At 44.1% G+C, this 16,458-nt stretch overlaps 2 protein-coding genes across 4 annotated transcripts in view; one reads left to right on the top strand and one right to left on the bottom strand.

The window, feature by feature from the left end:
- Nucleotides 1-16,458, top strand: part of DOCK1 (dedicator of cytokinesis 1) — a 491,171-nt gene that overhangs the window by 224,981 nt on the left and 249,732 nt on the right. The window lies entirely within an intron of this gene.
- INSYN2A (inhibitory synaptic factor 2A) overlaps nucleotides 1-16,458 on the bottom strand; it is a 60,929-nt gene that overhangs the window by 37,946 nt on the left and 6,525 nt on the right. The window contains exon 2 of one of the 2 annotated variants that reach the window (XM_012781388.3): nucleotides 3,147-4,305. In XM_012781388.3, the coding sequence (XP_012636842.2) occupies nucleotides 3,147-4,300 (1,154 nt within the window). In that variant the 5' untranslated portion in view covers nucleotides 4,301-4,305. Of the gene's footprint in view, nucleotides 1-3,146; nucleotides 5,556-16,458 lie in introns of those variants that run through there. The other variant, XM_012781389.3, reaches the window with a different exon arrangement.

The raw sequence follows: 16,458 nt of genomic DNA, 5'->3' as shown, positions 1-16,458 counted from the left end.
GAGATGCAACAGAAACATCTATTTCCCAGCTCAGATTCCGTACATAAAATAAGCCTTGTGAACGCCTCCTTCTACAGCCCTGCAGCCTAACATTCAAGGGAGAGGTTGGGTGCAAAGGGGAGCAGTGTTAAATTTTCGGGATTTTGTGAGTTGATTGAAATTGGCCACTGTAGCCGTGTTTACAGCATGGAAATCAACAGATGCTACACCCTCCCCCCAGAGCCAGTTGTTCTGGATGCTCCAGGACAGCACTGGCTGCTGCTGCTTCTGGCTCCCCTTCCTGGGGACTCTCTGCTGGGCCCAGAGGCCTAGGAAGCAGAGGGAGAGCAAACTTGGTCACTATCTGCCTGCCTCTGAGGCTGCTGCCCTCTCCTATGTTCCTGCATGGAGAAGAGTGATGGGAAGTTTGAATTTCAGCCTAATCAATGACCCTGGGCATTGAGCAAGAGGGGATACCTTCAAGGTGGCCTTGGAGTTTGGAGCCACTTGATTCATTGTTACATGAATCCAGAGGGCCCAGAGAGGGAGGTCAAAGTGACAGTTTTCAGCAATACAACTTGAACCTGCCCTTCTGCTTTCTACTGTGAGCTTGTTCTGTGCAGGCAGCAACTGAACGAGGGATTGATTTTAAAGTAAAACTATCCTTTGTCTTGATTTAAGGTGCCCAAGTCCTCAAATGGTTAGGGACCAGACACTGTGCAATGTTTTGGGGATAATGGAATGAAGGAAATTTTGTGATGATGGAAATGTTCTCTATTTGTGCTGGTCTATGTATGTGCCCTATAAATGTGGCCATTGAGTACTTAAAATGTGGCCAGTGTGACTGAGGAACTGAATTTTCAATTCTAATTAATCGTAATTGAGTTTGAATTTTAATAGCTATGTGTGGCTAGTGGCTACTGTATTGGACAGAGCAGTGCCCAGGCTTCAGTGACAAAGTTGGGTGACAGCCTTTGTGCTACACATGTGGGGCTTGCATTCATCATGCTGGACTCCCACAGGGCCACTAAATATTCCCCAGATCCCCTGCCTCCAACATCACTTACCAGCAGAAGACCAACACTCATGCCATTAGCCGACATCCACCCATTCCGACCCACCTGCCACTAGACTGAGTACATTAGAAGGTCACCCTGTGTAATCCTCACCCCCCACCTGCAGGGTGGGCAATTATCTCCAACTTACAGGTGAAGAAACAAGAAACAGAGAGGTATAGCCCTTGCCCAAGTCCTCAGAGCCAGAATTCCCACCCAGACACATCTTACTAAACTCAAAACCACTTTGCTAGATGGATAGATTCTCAGAGAACCCAAAGGACCCTATTTAAAGCAATTTTCCATACTTGTTCTAATAGCATAGAAGGAGCCTACATGGTTTTCTCTTCATGGGTGTTCGTGGGTGTTCAGCCATCTGAGGTTCTTATTTGGGCAAATACCCCTGTGAATATGCACATTAGCATACACATTTCGTTTTACACCATTTGGTGAATTTTATTTCCCAACCGGTGATGTCAGTATCTTCCTGTTTTGCTGTCTGGTTTAAGTCGCTACCAGCTATATCAAAGTAAGTGATTGAATCACTCTTTGCGCTTTTAATTTTTCCATGGTAATGTGGTCTACTGATCAACAAATCCCTGACATAAATCCCCTCCTACTCTGTGTGTTGCTTTTGGGTATGTACTGATTGAAATGGGATGAAAATGAAGATGTAAACCCAAGATCGAACAGGTCATTTGAAAATATTCCATGGTGTTAAATTGCCTATTAATCTCCTGTTAGATTAGTTTATGTTTGGCTAACAATTCTTTTCGCTTATTAGCATCAAGTGCAAACACTACCAAGCAAATTGGAGGTGGGGAGTGGTAGGTATTGAGAATTAACTCCTCTGTAGATAGACCACGTGCACAAAGCCAGAGCAGCCAGGGCAAAGGTCAGGACCTGCACCAGGCACTTTGCCTACCGTGCCTCCTGCCTTAGAACGCTGAAGTTGTTTCTTCCCCATTGTGTGCAATGAGCAAACCTGTCTGCCTCAACCACAGCAAGCCTCTGGAGGAGATTCTTTGTGCCTCCCGGTGGTCTGCTGACCTGGCCTCCTCCATGCTTTTCTTGGATTCTTGCAAGGTGGCTAACAGGTTACTTAACCCTGGGCTCAGAGCCCACAGAGTGAAGGGTGCAAGTTACATGAGCAAACAGGGCACTGCTTCAGATCCAACCTCTAGAACATAGACTAGCAGAAATCTAGACCATTTCAAGGGGAAATGGGAAAGAGAAGTCTTGGCAGTCTAGACAGAGGCTGGTAAGCCATGGGCACTGTTTCTAGAAGCATAGAACCAGAGCATTGCTGGCTGCTTCATATCAACTTAGCACACTGCCTGGCCTATAGGAGTCTTCTGAGCCAGGGAGCTCAAGAACTAAGGTCTTATCTTTAGGTCACATATTTTTAAAGTTGCTGCTGTACAATTTCAACTTCAGAAGATTCTGAAGTCCAACAAGCTCTTATCAAAGCTAGATAGTATTGGCTGTGAACTTGGCATCATTCTCTCTGCAGTCCTAGTGAACATTTAGGACAGACCACAGGAAAAGGTATGTCTCCTAATCATACACAGCTGGAGCTTCTCTAAGGGTAGTCATTGCTTGAGTTCCAGTAAAGAATGAAAAACATACTGCCTATCATATGAAATCTTATACTCCTGAATACCTACATTATTCCAATATATATTATAAGGAAGTCAGCATTTACTTTTCCAAATGCCATCTGAAATTTCTTTTCTCTTCTGTAGTATGATTCCTAAGAAGCAAACAGCTTATTTAGATATTTTGGACTGGCATATATATTATACATTACCATTATAAACCTTTAGTCCTAGATTAAAAGATTCATCAATTCATTCAAAATATAGGTATGGTGTGAATTCAAGGCCGGAAAGGTGAATGCTGACCAGCAAGTATATGGTGAAGGTGGGGATACCGTGTAGTCTAGGATCAAAGTTATCTGTGACCACTCAGGGCTTGCAATGTCCTTAGACCATAGCCTGTTTACAGACATGCTGGCTTTTAAGTCTCCTTATGGATTCGGGCTTTAGGGGGCTAGGACCCTCAGTGTGATGGGCCTGCAGAGCTTGCTAAGATAAGGGTAAACATACATACCCTTCCCGATGGGCCTCTCCTTTTTCCAACTCCTGAATGACTCCCAAGAGCACTTTGATGGTTTCTTGGCTCGAACTGATCAAGTTCTCCATCATCTGAAGCTGTGCTTTGAGGTCCACCACTTCCGTATGAGGCACGATTTGTTGGCATTCTTCCCCTGCAGCCCCAGCCGTTGGACTGGGCTGGCCCCTCTGCCCCGGCGGGGCTTCAGTCTGCACTGGCTGCTCGCTGCATTCGGGGGGCACGCACTGCCTTCGGGGTGAGCAGGCCAGAGCGGGGCCCGTGGGGGCCTGGAGCCCATTGACGTGTGCGGCTCTTCGTGGCTCCTCGTCTACTGGGCACAGCGACCACTGACTCAGGGTGGCAGAGTCTGACAAGCCAGGCTCCGTGGCCCTGGCACTGGGGGCGGGTGCATAGACGGCGACCTCTGTTTTAAACACCCCCCTGAGGGCGGGCGGAGTGGGCTCGTCAGAGTCTGGCGTCCCTGGGTCCTGCTTCGCAGTCTGGGGAGGCCGGGTGGCATTCCGGAGAGAAGCTTCTCTGAAGCCTAGCAGGTCGGGGCTGTGACACGGCTCTGCACAGTTGACGCCCGATGGCTGCTCCACTGCGTTCATGTGTTCGTTGGAGTGGAAGACCAAGGCCGTGGTCTTGTGCACCCGCCCGGCTCCACACAGCCGGGCCTCATCCAGGTGTCTGCCAGGGCTTTTCTCTTTAGAGTCCGCTAGAAACCCATTGTTTTGGCTTTTAAAGGGATCCGCTGCTGGGAGGGTTTTGAGGGTCCCCTTTTTGCGGTCCAGAGGGAACGTCTGGTAACACTTCTTAAGGTCGGGCGAGGTCTGCACGCCTGTGCTCTTGGTGACGTTGGGAATGGACCTGCGTGCGGGCACCGTCATGTATTTGCGGTAGGCTGCTCTGCAGGACGCGGGCTTGCTCTCCCGCTTGTCCCCCTGCTGTCCAGAGGAGAGCTGCGAGTCCCTCTGCTCGTTCTGCGCCTCGCAGATATCCTTAAACCGCACTTGCAGGGCTTTGTTGCGTTTTTTAATCTGCCTGTTGGGATCCAGGGCGTATTTCATCTCCAGGGCCAGGCAGGCGGCAGGTTCCACTTCGCTCTCCGATGCTGCAAGTATGCATTTGCCACTGTCCTTAGTGACCATGGTTCCTGCATCAAAAACAGCAACAGAGGGGTCAGCGGGACTGAAACACACCGCAGATGCTGGAGCGCAAACTTCCAGCCCACGTCCTGCCTGCCTGCCTCCTAATTATTTGTAAACAGGTGAGGTTGGCTTTTACCTTAAGTAAAATCATGCAGGCAGAGCATTGCTGGCAGGCACAGCTTGAAATGCTTCTCAGATATTAAAGTCTGCTTGCTTTTCCAGGAGGGATACACTCATTTTTTTTTTCTTTTGATAGTAATGCATGTTTCCCGGTTAGACAAACCTGTTTTACTACATTCATCAGGAAACCCAATGATGCTGCCTCTTCTGCTTTGCAAATTATCTTTTCACACTGTCTCCACTTCATAGGCAGATGGTTTACCAAATGCAACTTATTTGGTTTGGGTTTTTACTATTTTTTGAGAATGACGTGATTAATCTATTATTGGAACCTAGGAAAATGGCTGTTTTAAAGATTTACTGACAATTCTAGGTCCTGAGCAGATAAGTGTGGTGAGCACTACAATGAGGAACTGAAATAAATATATTTACGTTAGTCATCATGGATTCTGCTGGAGAGCCCACCACGCTCCCCTGTGGGAGCACCGCAGGATAAAGCCTGGAGGGTGCTTTGCTTCTAAGGGGTTAACACAGCCACAGGAAGAACCTGGGTTTCCCTGCATCTACAGAGGCAGTCTTAGCAACTCTTTTCTTTGATTCCATGGAGAGCGGTACTAGAAAATAATTTTGAAAAAAAAAATAAAAGAAATTATTCATCTGGAATCAAGTTTTGTGTTTTGATCACAACCTCTGAAAATGAAAACAATGGTGGTTGTTGCAGTACTTAAATCCTGAAAGAAAATAAAATCATGAGGCTTTATGTTAATCATGCAAATTCATCCTAGGCTGAATTATTAAATGCAGCTAAAAAGATGCAGGTGGCCAATGATTCCTCTTGGGGAATACCAGTAGGGTAAAATGCCTTCACTTTATTAGGCAGATTCACAGCTGTTTACCGCACATGGAAGAACTTACGTGATGGTTGCACTTAAAGCAAGAAAATGCAGTTAAGTATGTTGTTTGTGAGCTATCCTTCACTATTTTCCCTTGCCTTTGAGAAGGAAACAGGCAGATGGGAGGAACCAAGGGTGTGCAGGGCCTCAATGGCTGCAGCCAAATGCCAAGAGAGGCAAAGTGAAGGACACGAGCCAGCAAGAGCTGCACACGGATGGGCTCAGGCCACATGGCCTAGCCCAACCTCAGGCCGACCTTGTGCTCTGTCCTGGGGGAGCCTGAAAACCCAGCCCAGGAATCTGCAAATGCATTTCTTGGGAAAAGTCACAAGAACTATGACACTCATGGCATAGCCCCCACTTACAGGGCCAGATGCTCTGCTAGTGTGTGTGTGTGTGTGTGTGTATCACCTTGCTTACAGAGGGCTCTGAAGGTCAGTGCTACACTTCCCATTTCAAGGACAAACTGGGGTTCAGAAAGGTTACACCACTTGTTCAAAGGTATGCAGCATGAAGCACAAGCAGGAGCAGGACCTGTGAATCCACCCTGTTTCTAGTAGATCCTGGTGTCCAACTGTGGCTCAGTAAAGGTGAAAAACTTCACAGCTCCCACCTGAGAGAGAGTTACAGGACTCGCCCTAGCTGCTGTCTGGGGTCTTTGTTAAACTGACCTCTGTGTCTCATGCCTGCATGGGTCTGCCACTTTGCAGACCTCCTCCATTGGTTACTGAACGAGAGGCTGAAAGATCAAGTTCTTCATACATTATGCCATGAACAACTAATTGGTAATCATATTTGAGGACAACAAACAGTAATCCCTGCAGCATTTGATTTAGATTAGACCAGGGTTTCTCAACCACAGCACTACCGATATTTTAGGATGGATCTTTCGTTGTCAGAGAGGCTCTCCTGTGTGGCACAGAGTGGTCTGCAGCATCCCTGGCTTCAGCCCAATAGACAGAAGTAGTACTCTCCCCTCCCAGAGTGACAACTAGAAATGCCAAACAGCTTGCTGGGCAGAGTGGCCCCTGGCTGAGAACTGCTCCAGTACCCTTTGAACCCCAGATGCCTGAGGCTCCAGTTCGATTATCCAAGAGTGTGTCCTGAAAGTGGAAAGCAGAGGAAGTCTTTGGTGGTTTACTAGGTGCTGGAGCTCTCTGGACACCACTGTAATTTTTTTTTTTTGACCACAAACCACCTGAGAAACCACTGTAATTTGAAACGAAAAACTGGGCAGTTTTAGAGAGGAGGGAAAAGGACAGAAACAGGCTGGAGACGCATCACTATCCTGGCTCTGCTTTAGGGAGGGCTGGACTGTGGGTGGGAGGTGGGCAGGGCAAATCTGCTCAAGAGAGACCACTGATAACTTTTAGAGATACTTGTTCCGGCAAGTTAAACAGATGCATACAGAGAACCTGGTGTGAGGGGTCAGTATGGGTGACAGTGGGCGTATAATAAGAAAATTAAATCTTAGCCCTCACTCTTATCTTGTATTCATTCTTTAACTCCTTTTGTTGTCCAGGTATGTCAGAATATATTGTGCCGTCATTTTGCAGAAGACCTTCATACCAGGGAAAATTTGAAAGAGAGAGCATTTTTACAAAAAGCAATTTACTAGTAATTTCTCAGCCTTTTCCCTGCCACTACTGAAAAATGTGTGTCTGAATAAGTTTGTCCTACCATGCTATTCATCATCACGATTTGCCAGGAACTGCACTGAAATAATTTCCTTACATCAGTCTGCTGGTGTAAGAGATATTCTGAGTCTGGGACCCCACCATCAAATTAATAAAACAAATCAGAAGAATTAATTGCCAGTGGCAAAATAATAAAAAATTCTAAGCTTTTCTGTTTTATAGAAAGTTGCTAGGTATATAAAAGTCATTTCCTTATTAGTAAAAATGATACTTAAGATGTTTAATCAGTTTAAATTATTGTTGCTGACTTTTTGTTTTTTTTAAGTAGTAGTAACTGAGTTGTCCTGATTCTTTGATAGGGAAAGCACCAAAGAAATTTTGCAGTTGATTTATTTTGGCCTCAGATGAGGTTATGGGTTGCTTCTGATGGCTGGATGACATTTTCTAAAGCTTTCAAGTGGAATTTTCCTGGACATTAAGAATTACTAAGGTGGACACATCTTTCCAGGGTATTCATTTACTATTTATTGGGGGAAGGGGTCAAGCTTACAATGATTTTATGATTTTATTATGAAAGTAAATGGGGCATTCTACAGAAGTCTGTCCATGAGACAAGTGGAAGCTTCCTGTGCACTGCTTCATTCATCACTCTTGCTTGCATTTCTTCAGCAAGTGAATGCACATGTTACAGTGTTACATTAACATTCAGCACATAGTTTTGTACTTATCTGTCCTAACCAAATGTCAGCATTCCCTTATGCACTCCACTTGCATTTTCTCATTTAACCCTCAGAATAGTCTTACAGGGGAGGTGTTATTGATAGCCTCATACTGCAGACTGAGAAACTGAGGCATATGATTTTTTGGGGGGAGTAACTTCCTCAGTCACACAGATAGTAGGCTATACCTGTTGAAATGGCTAGATCTGTTTGAAGCCCATGTACTAAACCACTACCCCTACCCAGGAAAATCTGTAACTTGAAGTGCCCCATGGTCAACTTCAAAATCCATCAGACAATTGAAGCTTATCTGAGCAATTTCCTTGGGCTGTTTCCACAACGTGTCTGGGTGCAGGTTATGCACAGACCCCGAGGTAGGTCCCAGGAGCATACCTGGCCCGGGAGCACAGACCAGGTGAGGGTTGCTTTAAATTCGGGATGAAGCATGAAACCAAAATGGCATTTTTAACAGCTTGTCTTGACTGGGTCACCCCAGAGAACCGTGGACTCCAGTTCTTGGGCTTAATCTCTTGGCTCTGAAGCAGCAAGAATTCATGAAGTTTATTTTTCTTAAGAAAACTGTGTTTTAGAATGCACTAGACTATGCTGTCTTGAGGTGAAAACGGCTAGTCATAGTTGTGCTTGTCTGGTGCATGGAGAGCTAGATGTCAAGGAGCTGTTTGGAATATAAATGTCTTAATTACCTTCAAATTAAATTTCACAATCAAATGTGAGTTGTAAATATATAAACCCAGTATTTTTAGATTAGTGATGTAGAATCATGTCTGCATGCTGTTTTAAATTAATAGTTTATATAAAAATGTTCATTTCAACTAAAGGAGTAAAAATGGAACCAACTAAATGCCCAATGATAGGTAAACAGTTACGTAAATGATGGTGCACATTCGCTCAGTGTGGCCATTAAAGTGATGATTATAAAGATTATTTAGTATCATAGAAAAACACTTATGAAAAAATGTTAAATGAAACAAAGCAGCCTATAAATTATACTGGAAAAAATGAGCAAAAATGGTCATTGTTGTGGTATTAAGGTAGCACGTTTTTGGAGATTTATTTTTCCTTATGTTTTCCAATTTTGGGGAAGTGAAGGGAGATGCAGTGTTACATTTTGCCAAATAAAAAAACACAGGGTAAAGCCAGTCCACACCTTAAGCAGGCCTCTGGAATGTATAAATACTTGTATTGGAATAAGAAAAATCCAGAAATGATTGGATTTGGGTATAAGCAGTGTGCCAAAGGTCGTCTTTTATTGTATTGAGGAAGTCCTGAATAAAGAAGGAAAATGAATTTCAAAATAATGAATAGGTATTTACATCTACATGCATACATGTGTATGTAGATTTGTATACATTAATATATATATATATATATATATATATATATATATATAGAGAGAGAGAGAGAGAGAGAGAGAGAGAGAGAGAGAGAGAGAGAGAGAGAGAGAGTGCCTAGCAGAAGATATGCCAATATTCGAGAAGACTTACTATTAGGAAGTGGCCATCTGTTTTAATTAGAAAATGGATTTGACCGACAGTCTGCATTTATAGTCTGAAGGAAACTTTGTGAGGTGTTATCCACTGACAAGAGGGACTCTCCACTGGATTCTGTCCATTGTTAAATGTCTATACTGATTTGCAGGTTTCTGGTTGGCCCTGTGCTGTGACTGGTACGGTACCATGCGCTGGGCTGGTGGTGGGGCTGGTGGATCAGACAGCCTGGCCAAGATGCCTCCCAGGATCCAGTAGCCCCTGCACATAGCAGAAAAAGCTGGGCAAGCAGTCCGATGAGAATGGCAAAGCAGTGCATGAAATTACTGGTTTTAATAGCGGCTTTCCCACTGTTGAGACACCTTGGAGTCAAAGATGCTGGCTGGAATTCAAGATTAATTGGGTCAGCATTTTATTCCATATGCTGAGGGAATGCCTGAGTGGGAGGGCACTCAGAATGGGTGGTGGTGCACACGAACATGCTGTCCCTCAATGTGCAGCTTCCCGGTCAAGGGGAAGGAGAGTAAACAGAACCTCACTCACTGATGAATTCATTTATGTTGTGGAATAGTTAGAGACCTCTTTTATAGGCACCAATTAATTCTTCAAAAATGGAAGTCCCTCTTTCCTTGGGGCAAAGCTAACTGCTATAGATTTTGGACTGTGTCTTAGTTAGATTCGTTATCCAGTTTAATTTCCTTTATACACTGAAATGTTATTTTTCTAGACATTTGTTCTCTTCTTCAGAGGTCATTGATTAAAAGGACCAAAAGGGGTACTGAGATGAATTCAGACGCCTTGCTGCGATGGAGCATCGAGGGCGGAACGGCTCCCGTTGCAGAGCCGTTGGCACCTTGCAGGCGGCACACGCAGTCATGTCCTGTTCCTTCAATTTGGGGAATACTGCAGCAAAACCTCTGCCATTAAGAACTGATGACCATCCAGTCTCGTGTCAGGGAAGGTGGCACTCATGCAGTTTCAATGCAGACTTTGAGGCAGAAGAAAAACCATCTTAGGTGCAGCCCTATCTCGTTCATAGCTGTGATTTTAGGAAACAAATTCAACCAACAAAATCCTACCGTCAGTTACTTCAGCCATCTGTTGTAAACTACTGTTGCCACAGAGGCTCACACCAGTTTGCTTCTGAGGAGTGGGGGCAGTGGGGAAACCTCCAGTTCATGCTTTGATTTGGTGTTGAGGTTTAGAAGAAACAGAAAATGCCCCTCCTAAATGAACCAGACTTTCCTGTTCATTTCTGCTTCACTATTTACTCAGCTCTTTGATTTTCAGCTTCTACTGACATTAACCTTTGCTCATCCTCTGTCCAAATGGAATCTTAATTAGTAGAAATGAATTACCAAAATTTTATGATGCTGGCGAAAACAAACTGGAAAAAGCGCCTCCTCCCAGTGAGACATTATGTCAATGTAAAAAATTAACTTTATTTGTACCAGTTAGCTTTCCTAACTAATAATGGCCAGAAAGTTCAGTAAAATTGGTTCCAATAACTCAACACCAAAATCATCTGGTGTTTCCTTGGTTTGGCCAAACCCTAAACTTTGCATGGTCTTAGGTTCACTCTAGAGGTAGCAAAGCCAAGAAAAAAGGGAGAAATAAGCCTTTCTTATAATTAGCTTCTATTTATAAGATGACAGCAAAATGTAGAGAAAATATCCTGCCCGAGGAACCCACGTACACAATCCTGACAAAAGCCCACAGAGAGAGTGAGTGTGACCTTCCCAACCCTCCTACATTTTGCCATCCATGGTCTAGTGTCAAAAGTCTGTTTTTGAATTTGTGAACCTTTCTTCTGATTCTTAGGCTAAAAATGATACAGGGATAGTTTAATCTGGAATGAAACAATAGGACAAGAATCCAGACCCACAGCATGAAGTGGAGGTGCCTTTTCTCTCCTTCCATGTCAGCTGATGGGCAAGGAGGGGAACCTCAGGAGTAGTTCATCACCCCAAAGAGAGGTATTGCCAGACTAAAGTCACCATTGTCAGAAGGAATGTGTACAGTTAACTGCTTGGGATGGGGAAACTGAGGAAGTGTTTTGAGCAGAGTGACTGACATTCACTGCAGGTGTGCCCAGGGCGAGGTTTCAGCATTCAGAACTCAAAATGTCATCGCTGGGGGGAGAAGAGAAAACAAACAATATGTGTACCTTGTATACTTTATGTTGTGACACCCAAATAGCTGTCACATCTTATTTCTTTATAAAATAAATTCTATCTCTCATCAATCCTGGTGTTATTTTCTATTCTGCCAGGTTAGTTGGTCCTTTAATTCTTTCCTTGACCAACTTCTGTTTAAATGAACTTCTGTCTAAAACATGAAGCCACATCCTTCCCTTACAAAGCTCTATTCTGATGTCTTTAAATGTTTATCTCCTTGGGCATGAAAAGCTTAGCAGTGTCTCTGGCAGCCTGGAGGAGGGCTTGGTGGTCTTTCCTGGGAGGTGGCCTGACACAGTGTACTGGCCTGAGGCCCAAGGGTTGTCTAGACTCAACTCAGAGTCATAGCTGTGGTGCTTGCCTCAGCTGAGCTTAGAGCAAAGGGCACCTAGTGTGAGAGGCAGAACTGGACTTGGTTTCCAGTGGGGTCAAGAGACCCATCCCTAACTTAGCACCGTGGAATCTTCCAGTGCTTCTGTTCTGAGTGTGCCCCAGCAGGTGCTGTCAGTAGTTTGCTTCATTAGCTAGTTTAATCCCCCATATTCAGTCATCACCAGGCTCTGGGATTTTTGTCCGTCCTTCCTGTTCCTTCTCTTGTTGATTGTTTCCCTTTTGTTCACCTGTTCCTGCCCTGCTCTTGGCCTTCTTAACCTCCCTTCCTCCACCCTGCAGGCCCTGCTAGTCCAGACTCTGTGCGCTCACATCTCTTCTCTCTGCAGATGCCTGCATCAGTGCATCCCAGTTTGGTAGCACTTCCCAAGAACAAGTCTTTTTTTTTTTTTTTTTAAGGTCTTCTGTAATATTTCCCACCCTGCTTATCTCTCTAGATTACTCATGGGTACTCAGACATCCTCCATCTGGTGAAGGTAAGCCATCCCCAGGCTGTCTGTAGAACACACTATGGGCAGTCCCATTGGTTCACTTTCCAGGACTGTACCCTTAACCTCTTCTCCCACAGAGAGTCTCTTTTTGGTGCTCCAAAGCTAGTCTTGCCTTCTCTGGCCTCTCCTGTCCTCATCTGCTACCTTCATTGACTCAGTGATCAGCACCCACATGTCTAGGGTGACCCAGGAACCACACCAGGTGCTAGCAAACAGAGGAACATGAGGCACAGCCCTCGGCAATGTCTGGTCCAGCAGGGAAGAGATGCATTGATGGATGACACCTGCCCACTGTGTGCAGGGCCATGGTGGAGGTAGGGTGCTCCCTGGGAGTCACCTGGGAGACACACAAGAGTGGCCCTAAAGGGTGTATCATTTTGCTGTGTGCCAGTTCTCTCTCCAAAAATAAGTGTTCTGTGGACTAGGCTCCTCGAAGAACCTCCTCTCTCCTGTGGTCTGGTAGGTGTCAGTACTTAATTATTGGTTTAAGAATATTATTATACACATCACTATCCTTGCAGCTTACCCATGATAAGGCCTCACCTGTGACATGTCAAGAAGGCTTAGGATGAGTGTATAGTATTAGTGGCTTTCAAGCATTCCTCCTACCTCATCTGGAGCCTCAGATTAGGCAGAACATGGCTATATTCTGAAACATGGGTAGGAATTAGAGGAATGGGAAGAAGAACGGGTAGAGTTTAAGCATATCCAGAGATTTTTATCTTCTGAACATTGGCATAACTGTCTTGAGTTAGGTTATTGTACACATTTTTTTTCTGTGCTGATGGAAGAGGAGATGGCACACACATTCACAAAAATGAGTAGATGGTACAGAAAATGGTGCATGTTTTATATTTAATCATGAAATACATCAAGGCTTTTACTATGTATCTGCTATAGAAAATGTGACTTGCTAGGAATTATCAGTAGGATGGTTGTTGTTATCCAACTTTCTTCTGATGAGAAGGATGTGATAGTGGGAAAATAAATTAAAAACTTAATTCAAAAATCTCAATAGCTGAAATAACATAAAAATTTTAGAGCGTGGCCTCTTTCCTAGCCTCAGCCTTCTAATTTGCTGTAGAAGAGAAAAAAGCCATGGAGGGCCTAGGACACACCAGTGGGTCTGGTTACTTCAGAGCGGCACAGAGGTTTGAATGAAAGGACTTTATTTTTGAATGGAGAACACTGAATGTAAAATTATACTCAATAAGTAAAATCAGTACTAAGAAATAGAAACACTAATGTTGTCCATTAAGTTGAACATGGACAGGAAGATAAAGGGAAAGGAGATGATATATATATAGAGAGAATGGAAAGACAGCTAGATACACATGCGAACACACATGCACACACACACACGTGACACACAGAGGAGAGGGAGTGTCAGTCCAGGGTCAGATCTCAGAGTATGCTCAGGAGTGTCAGTCCAGGCTGCCTGTGTGACATCCTACTGGCTGTTCACTTAAGTCTCGAGGCACATGCAGTTTTGATGGCCTTGAGTCACTGCTGTCAACTTTCTCACTGCTCTTTAAGGGCCATCTGCAGCAACCCCTTCTCCCATCCAGAATGGAACATGACATTTCATCCAGGTACAAAAGTGCCATCAAGGCAAGGACAGGACACCACACAGCTCCATGCTCTGTGAAGCTCCCAACACATGACAAGCTCAAGTGTCCGACTGAAAGGTTATATTCCTATGGTCGCCTCTATTTTTAATCTCCCCAGCACCTTCTTGGCACTGATTTCCCATTACTTCACAAGGACTGTGGAAAAGGGAAAGAGACAACAGTAGAATAAGATGGTGTAGTTCATGAGTAGAAGTTAACATCATAGTGAGTAAGCAATACTGATGATCTATGAAATGACTCTCTGCAGACTTCACTATCCTAAAAAGATGTTTAAAAAGGAAAACATAAATCTTTCCAAAACCTCAAATGACCCCTCTATGCTTTGGCTTTCTTGAAACTTTGGAGGACAGCACAGATGTTGATGGAGTGGAAACTTTTACAAGTTTTTTGTTGTTACTGATTTTGTGTGTGTATGTTTAAAGAAAGTATTTCCTGCCATGTAGGAGACTGTGATCCAGGGGGTGGCTGTCCTCCCACAGGCAGGAAGAAAACATGTGTTTTCCTTAAGGGCTCTGTCCCTCTGCCTGCCTCTGTAGAACATCACACTTGCAGGCCAGGAAGTTAATCCATTAAAAAAGAAGAAGGTAAATCAGAATTTGGGGGGGTGGTGGGGTGGAGACTGTGTGACAGGTTTTTTGTTTTTTAAACTCCTTAGATAATTTTAATAATGCATTCAGGATACAGAAACATTGGCCTACATATTTTGTTTCATTTATCTTCTTCACTCCCTTGTTCTCTTCTATATTTCCTGCTGTATCCACAAAGATTAGAGCAGATGTGGAACATGAGAAGTACCCCAAAATAATTATTAAATGAAGGGATGGATGAATGAATGGCTCAGGGGAGCAAGGAGCACTGGCCCCTTCCATTTTTTTGTGGAATGAAGCTGGAACTCAGCCAGGTGTTGGGACAGTCACCAGCAGAGCCCAGTGTGCACTCTGGCCTGGCTTGGTCTTCCTTGTGTGTCAGCAGTCAAGGTGGATTTATATTCCATAAATGGGGGAAAATTAGTGACCAGTCATTGTCACTATTTAAAATATAGGATTTTGACAACATCAGTTGATTACAGGATGACAAAGTTGAAGTAAATTGTCCACAGCAGGAGTAGGGCATAAAGCTTTGTGTTTTTTGTGGGTTTTTTTTTTTGTTTGTTTTTTTGATTCTGATGTTTCTGGTTGGAGATGGAAAACAAATAGAATGCCATCCCTTTCCAGGAATTCCACAGCTAGGGGCAGCTCTTTTCAACTATGGCTCTGGTTATGAGACTGGTCACTAGTACACTGTCAATCTTTTCGGTGCGTGGCTCGGTGCTGAATTTCATAAACCAGCAGGGTAGGGTGCCCAAGGTCACCCACTGAGCACTCTCACATCTGCAGTGTTTTCTTGACAGGAACTCCTGGCTACAGTCCTTAAGAACTGGGGTTCAGAGACCAGCTGCTTGGTTTTGAGTTCTGGCCCTTCTTCTCATTAACCCAGAAACCCAAGCAGGTGATATATAACCTGGGAGAGTGAAGATAACAATAAGAGGTCACACTTATTTAGTGCACACCATGGGTTAGGTACCATTCAACATCTTATATATGTTTGAACATTTCATTTTCCAAACAGCCTCTGAAGGAGAGATGACCATTTTTAATAAATATGAGGAAACTGAGGCACGGGTAGTGGAGTCCAGTGCCCATGGGCACACAGACAGTTACGGGCAGAGCTGGGAGTGCACGTGAGGACAGTCTGGCGTGGAGCCTGCGCTCTTGCTGTCATGCTGGGCTCCTCTTTGGGCCAGGATCATGTATTAGGTGGCCAGTTCCCAGGAAGCTCTTGGTATATGGCCCTGATAATGAAGTGGATGTGGACAAGGACAACACTCTTAGGAATGTGTTGTGCATGTGGGTGATTCTGGCTATGTTACTGGAGAGATGCAAGCTTGAGGACCACCACCACAAGGCTCAACCTTGAATGGCTAATTAAAATTGAACAATTGTGCTAGATTTTTACTTTAAAGTTGCATGTGCTAGGGGTTGCTCTCATTGAGTCTTTCTATAACAGAGTTAGAATTGATGTTTCCAGGTAGAATTTAAGTGATGACTAGGAACTGCCACTCACTCAACAGTTGATCTTGCCCTATGGAGTAAGGCTGCCAATGCTGCCAAGTGCGACTGGGCGCTGTTTTTGTGGATTCAGTGTTCCAACCATATGCTACATGAATCATTCTGCCTAACCCTGGGTATGTTTGCCACTCACACTGGACACAGTAAATAAAGAAGAGAAATACATAAAAGACAGTTAATGTTATATAGAGAGACATATATAAATAGAACAAAACAAACTGAGGACATAAACTTTAGTGAAGTTTAGTGAAGCCATTGGACTAAAGGCTGCCATTAAAACAAAAACAAAGAATAATTGAGAAAAGCAGTTATCATTGGGCTCTTAAATGGCCAGAGAAGTCAAATGAAAAATGTGGTTTGAAAATGAGAAACTTATCATTTTCAGCATTTCTTTAATTTCACACTCTCTTCAAGTGGAGCATACCAGGAACTCTCCTGAGACTAAGTCCTGGCCACATTATCCAAGCTCATGATGTCCAATTGT

This window comes from Microcebus murinus, chromosome 14, assembly GCF_040939455.1.
Source record: "Microcebus murinus isolate Inina chromosome 14, M.murinus_Inina_mat1.0, whole genome shotgun sequence".
Taxonomy (NCBI): domain Eukaryota; kingdom Metazoa; phylum Chordata; class Mammalia; order Primates; family Cheirogaleidae; genus Microcebus; species Microcebus murinus.
Note: the sequence above shows the minus strand (reverse complement) of the source record. Positions and strands in the feature narration are given on the sequence as shown.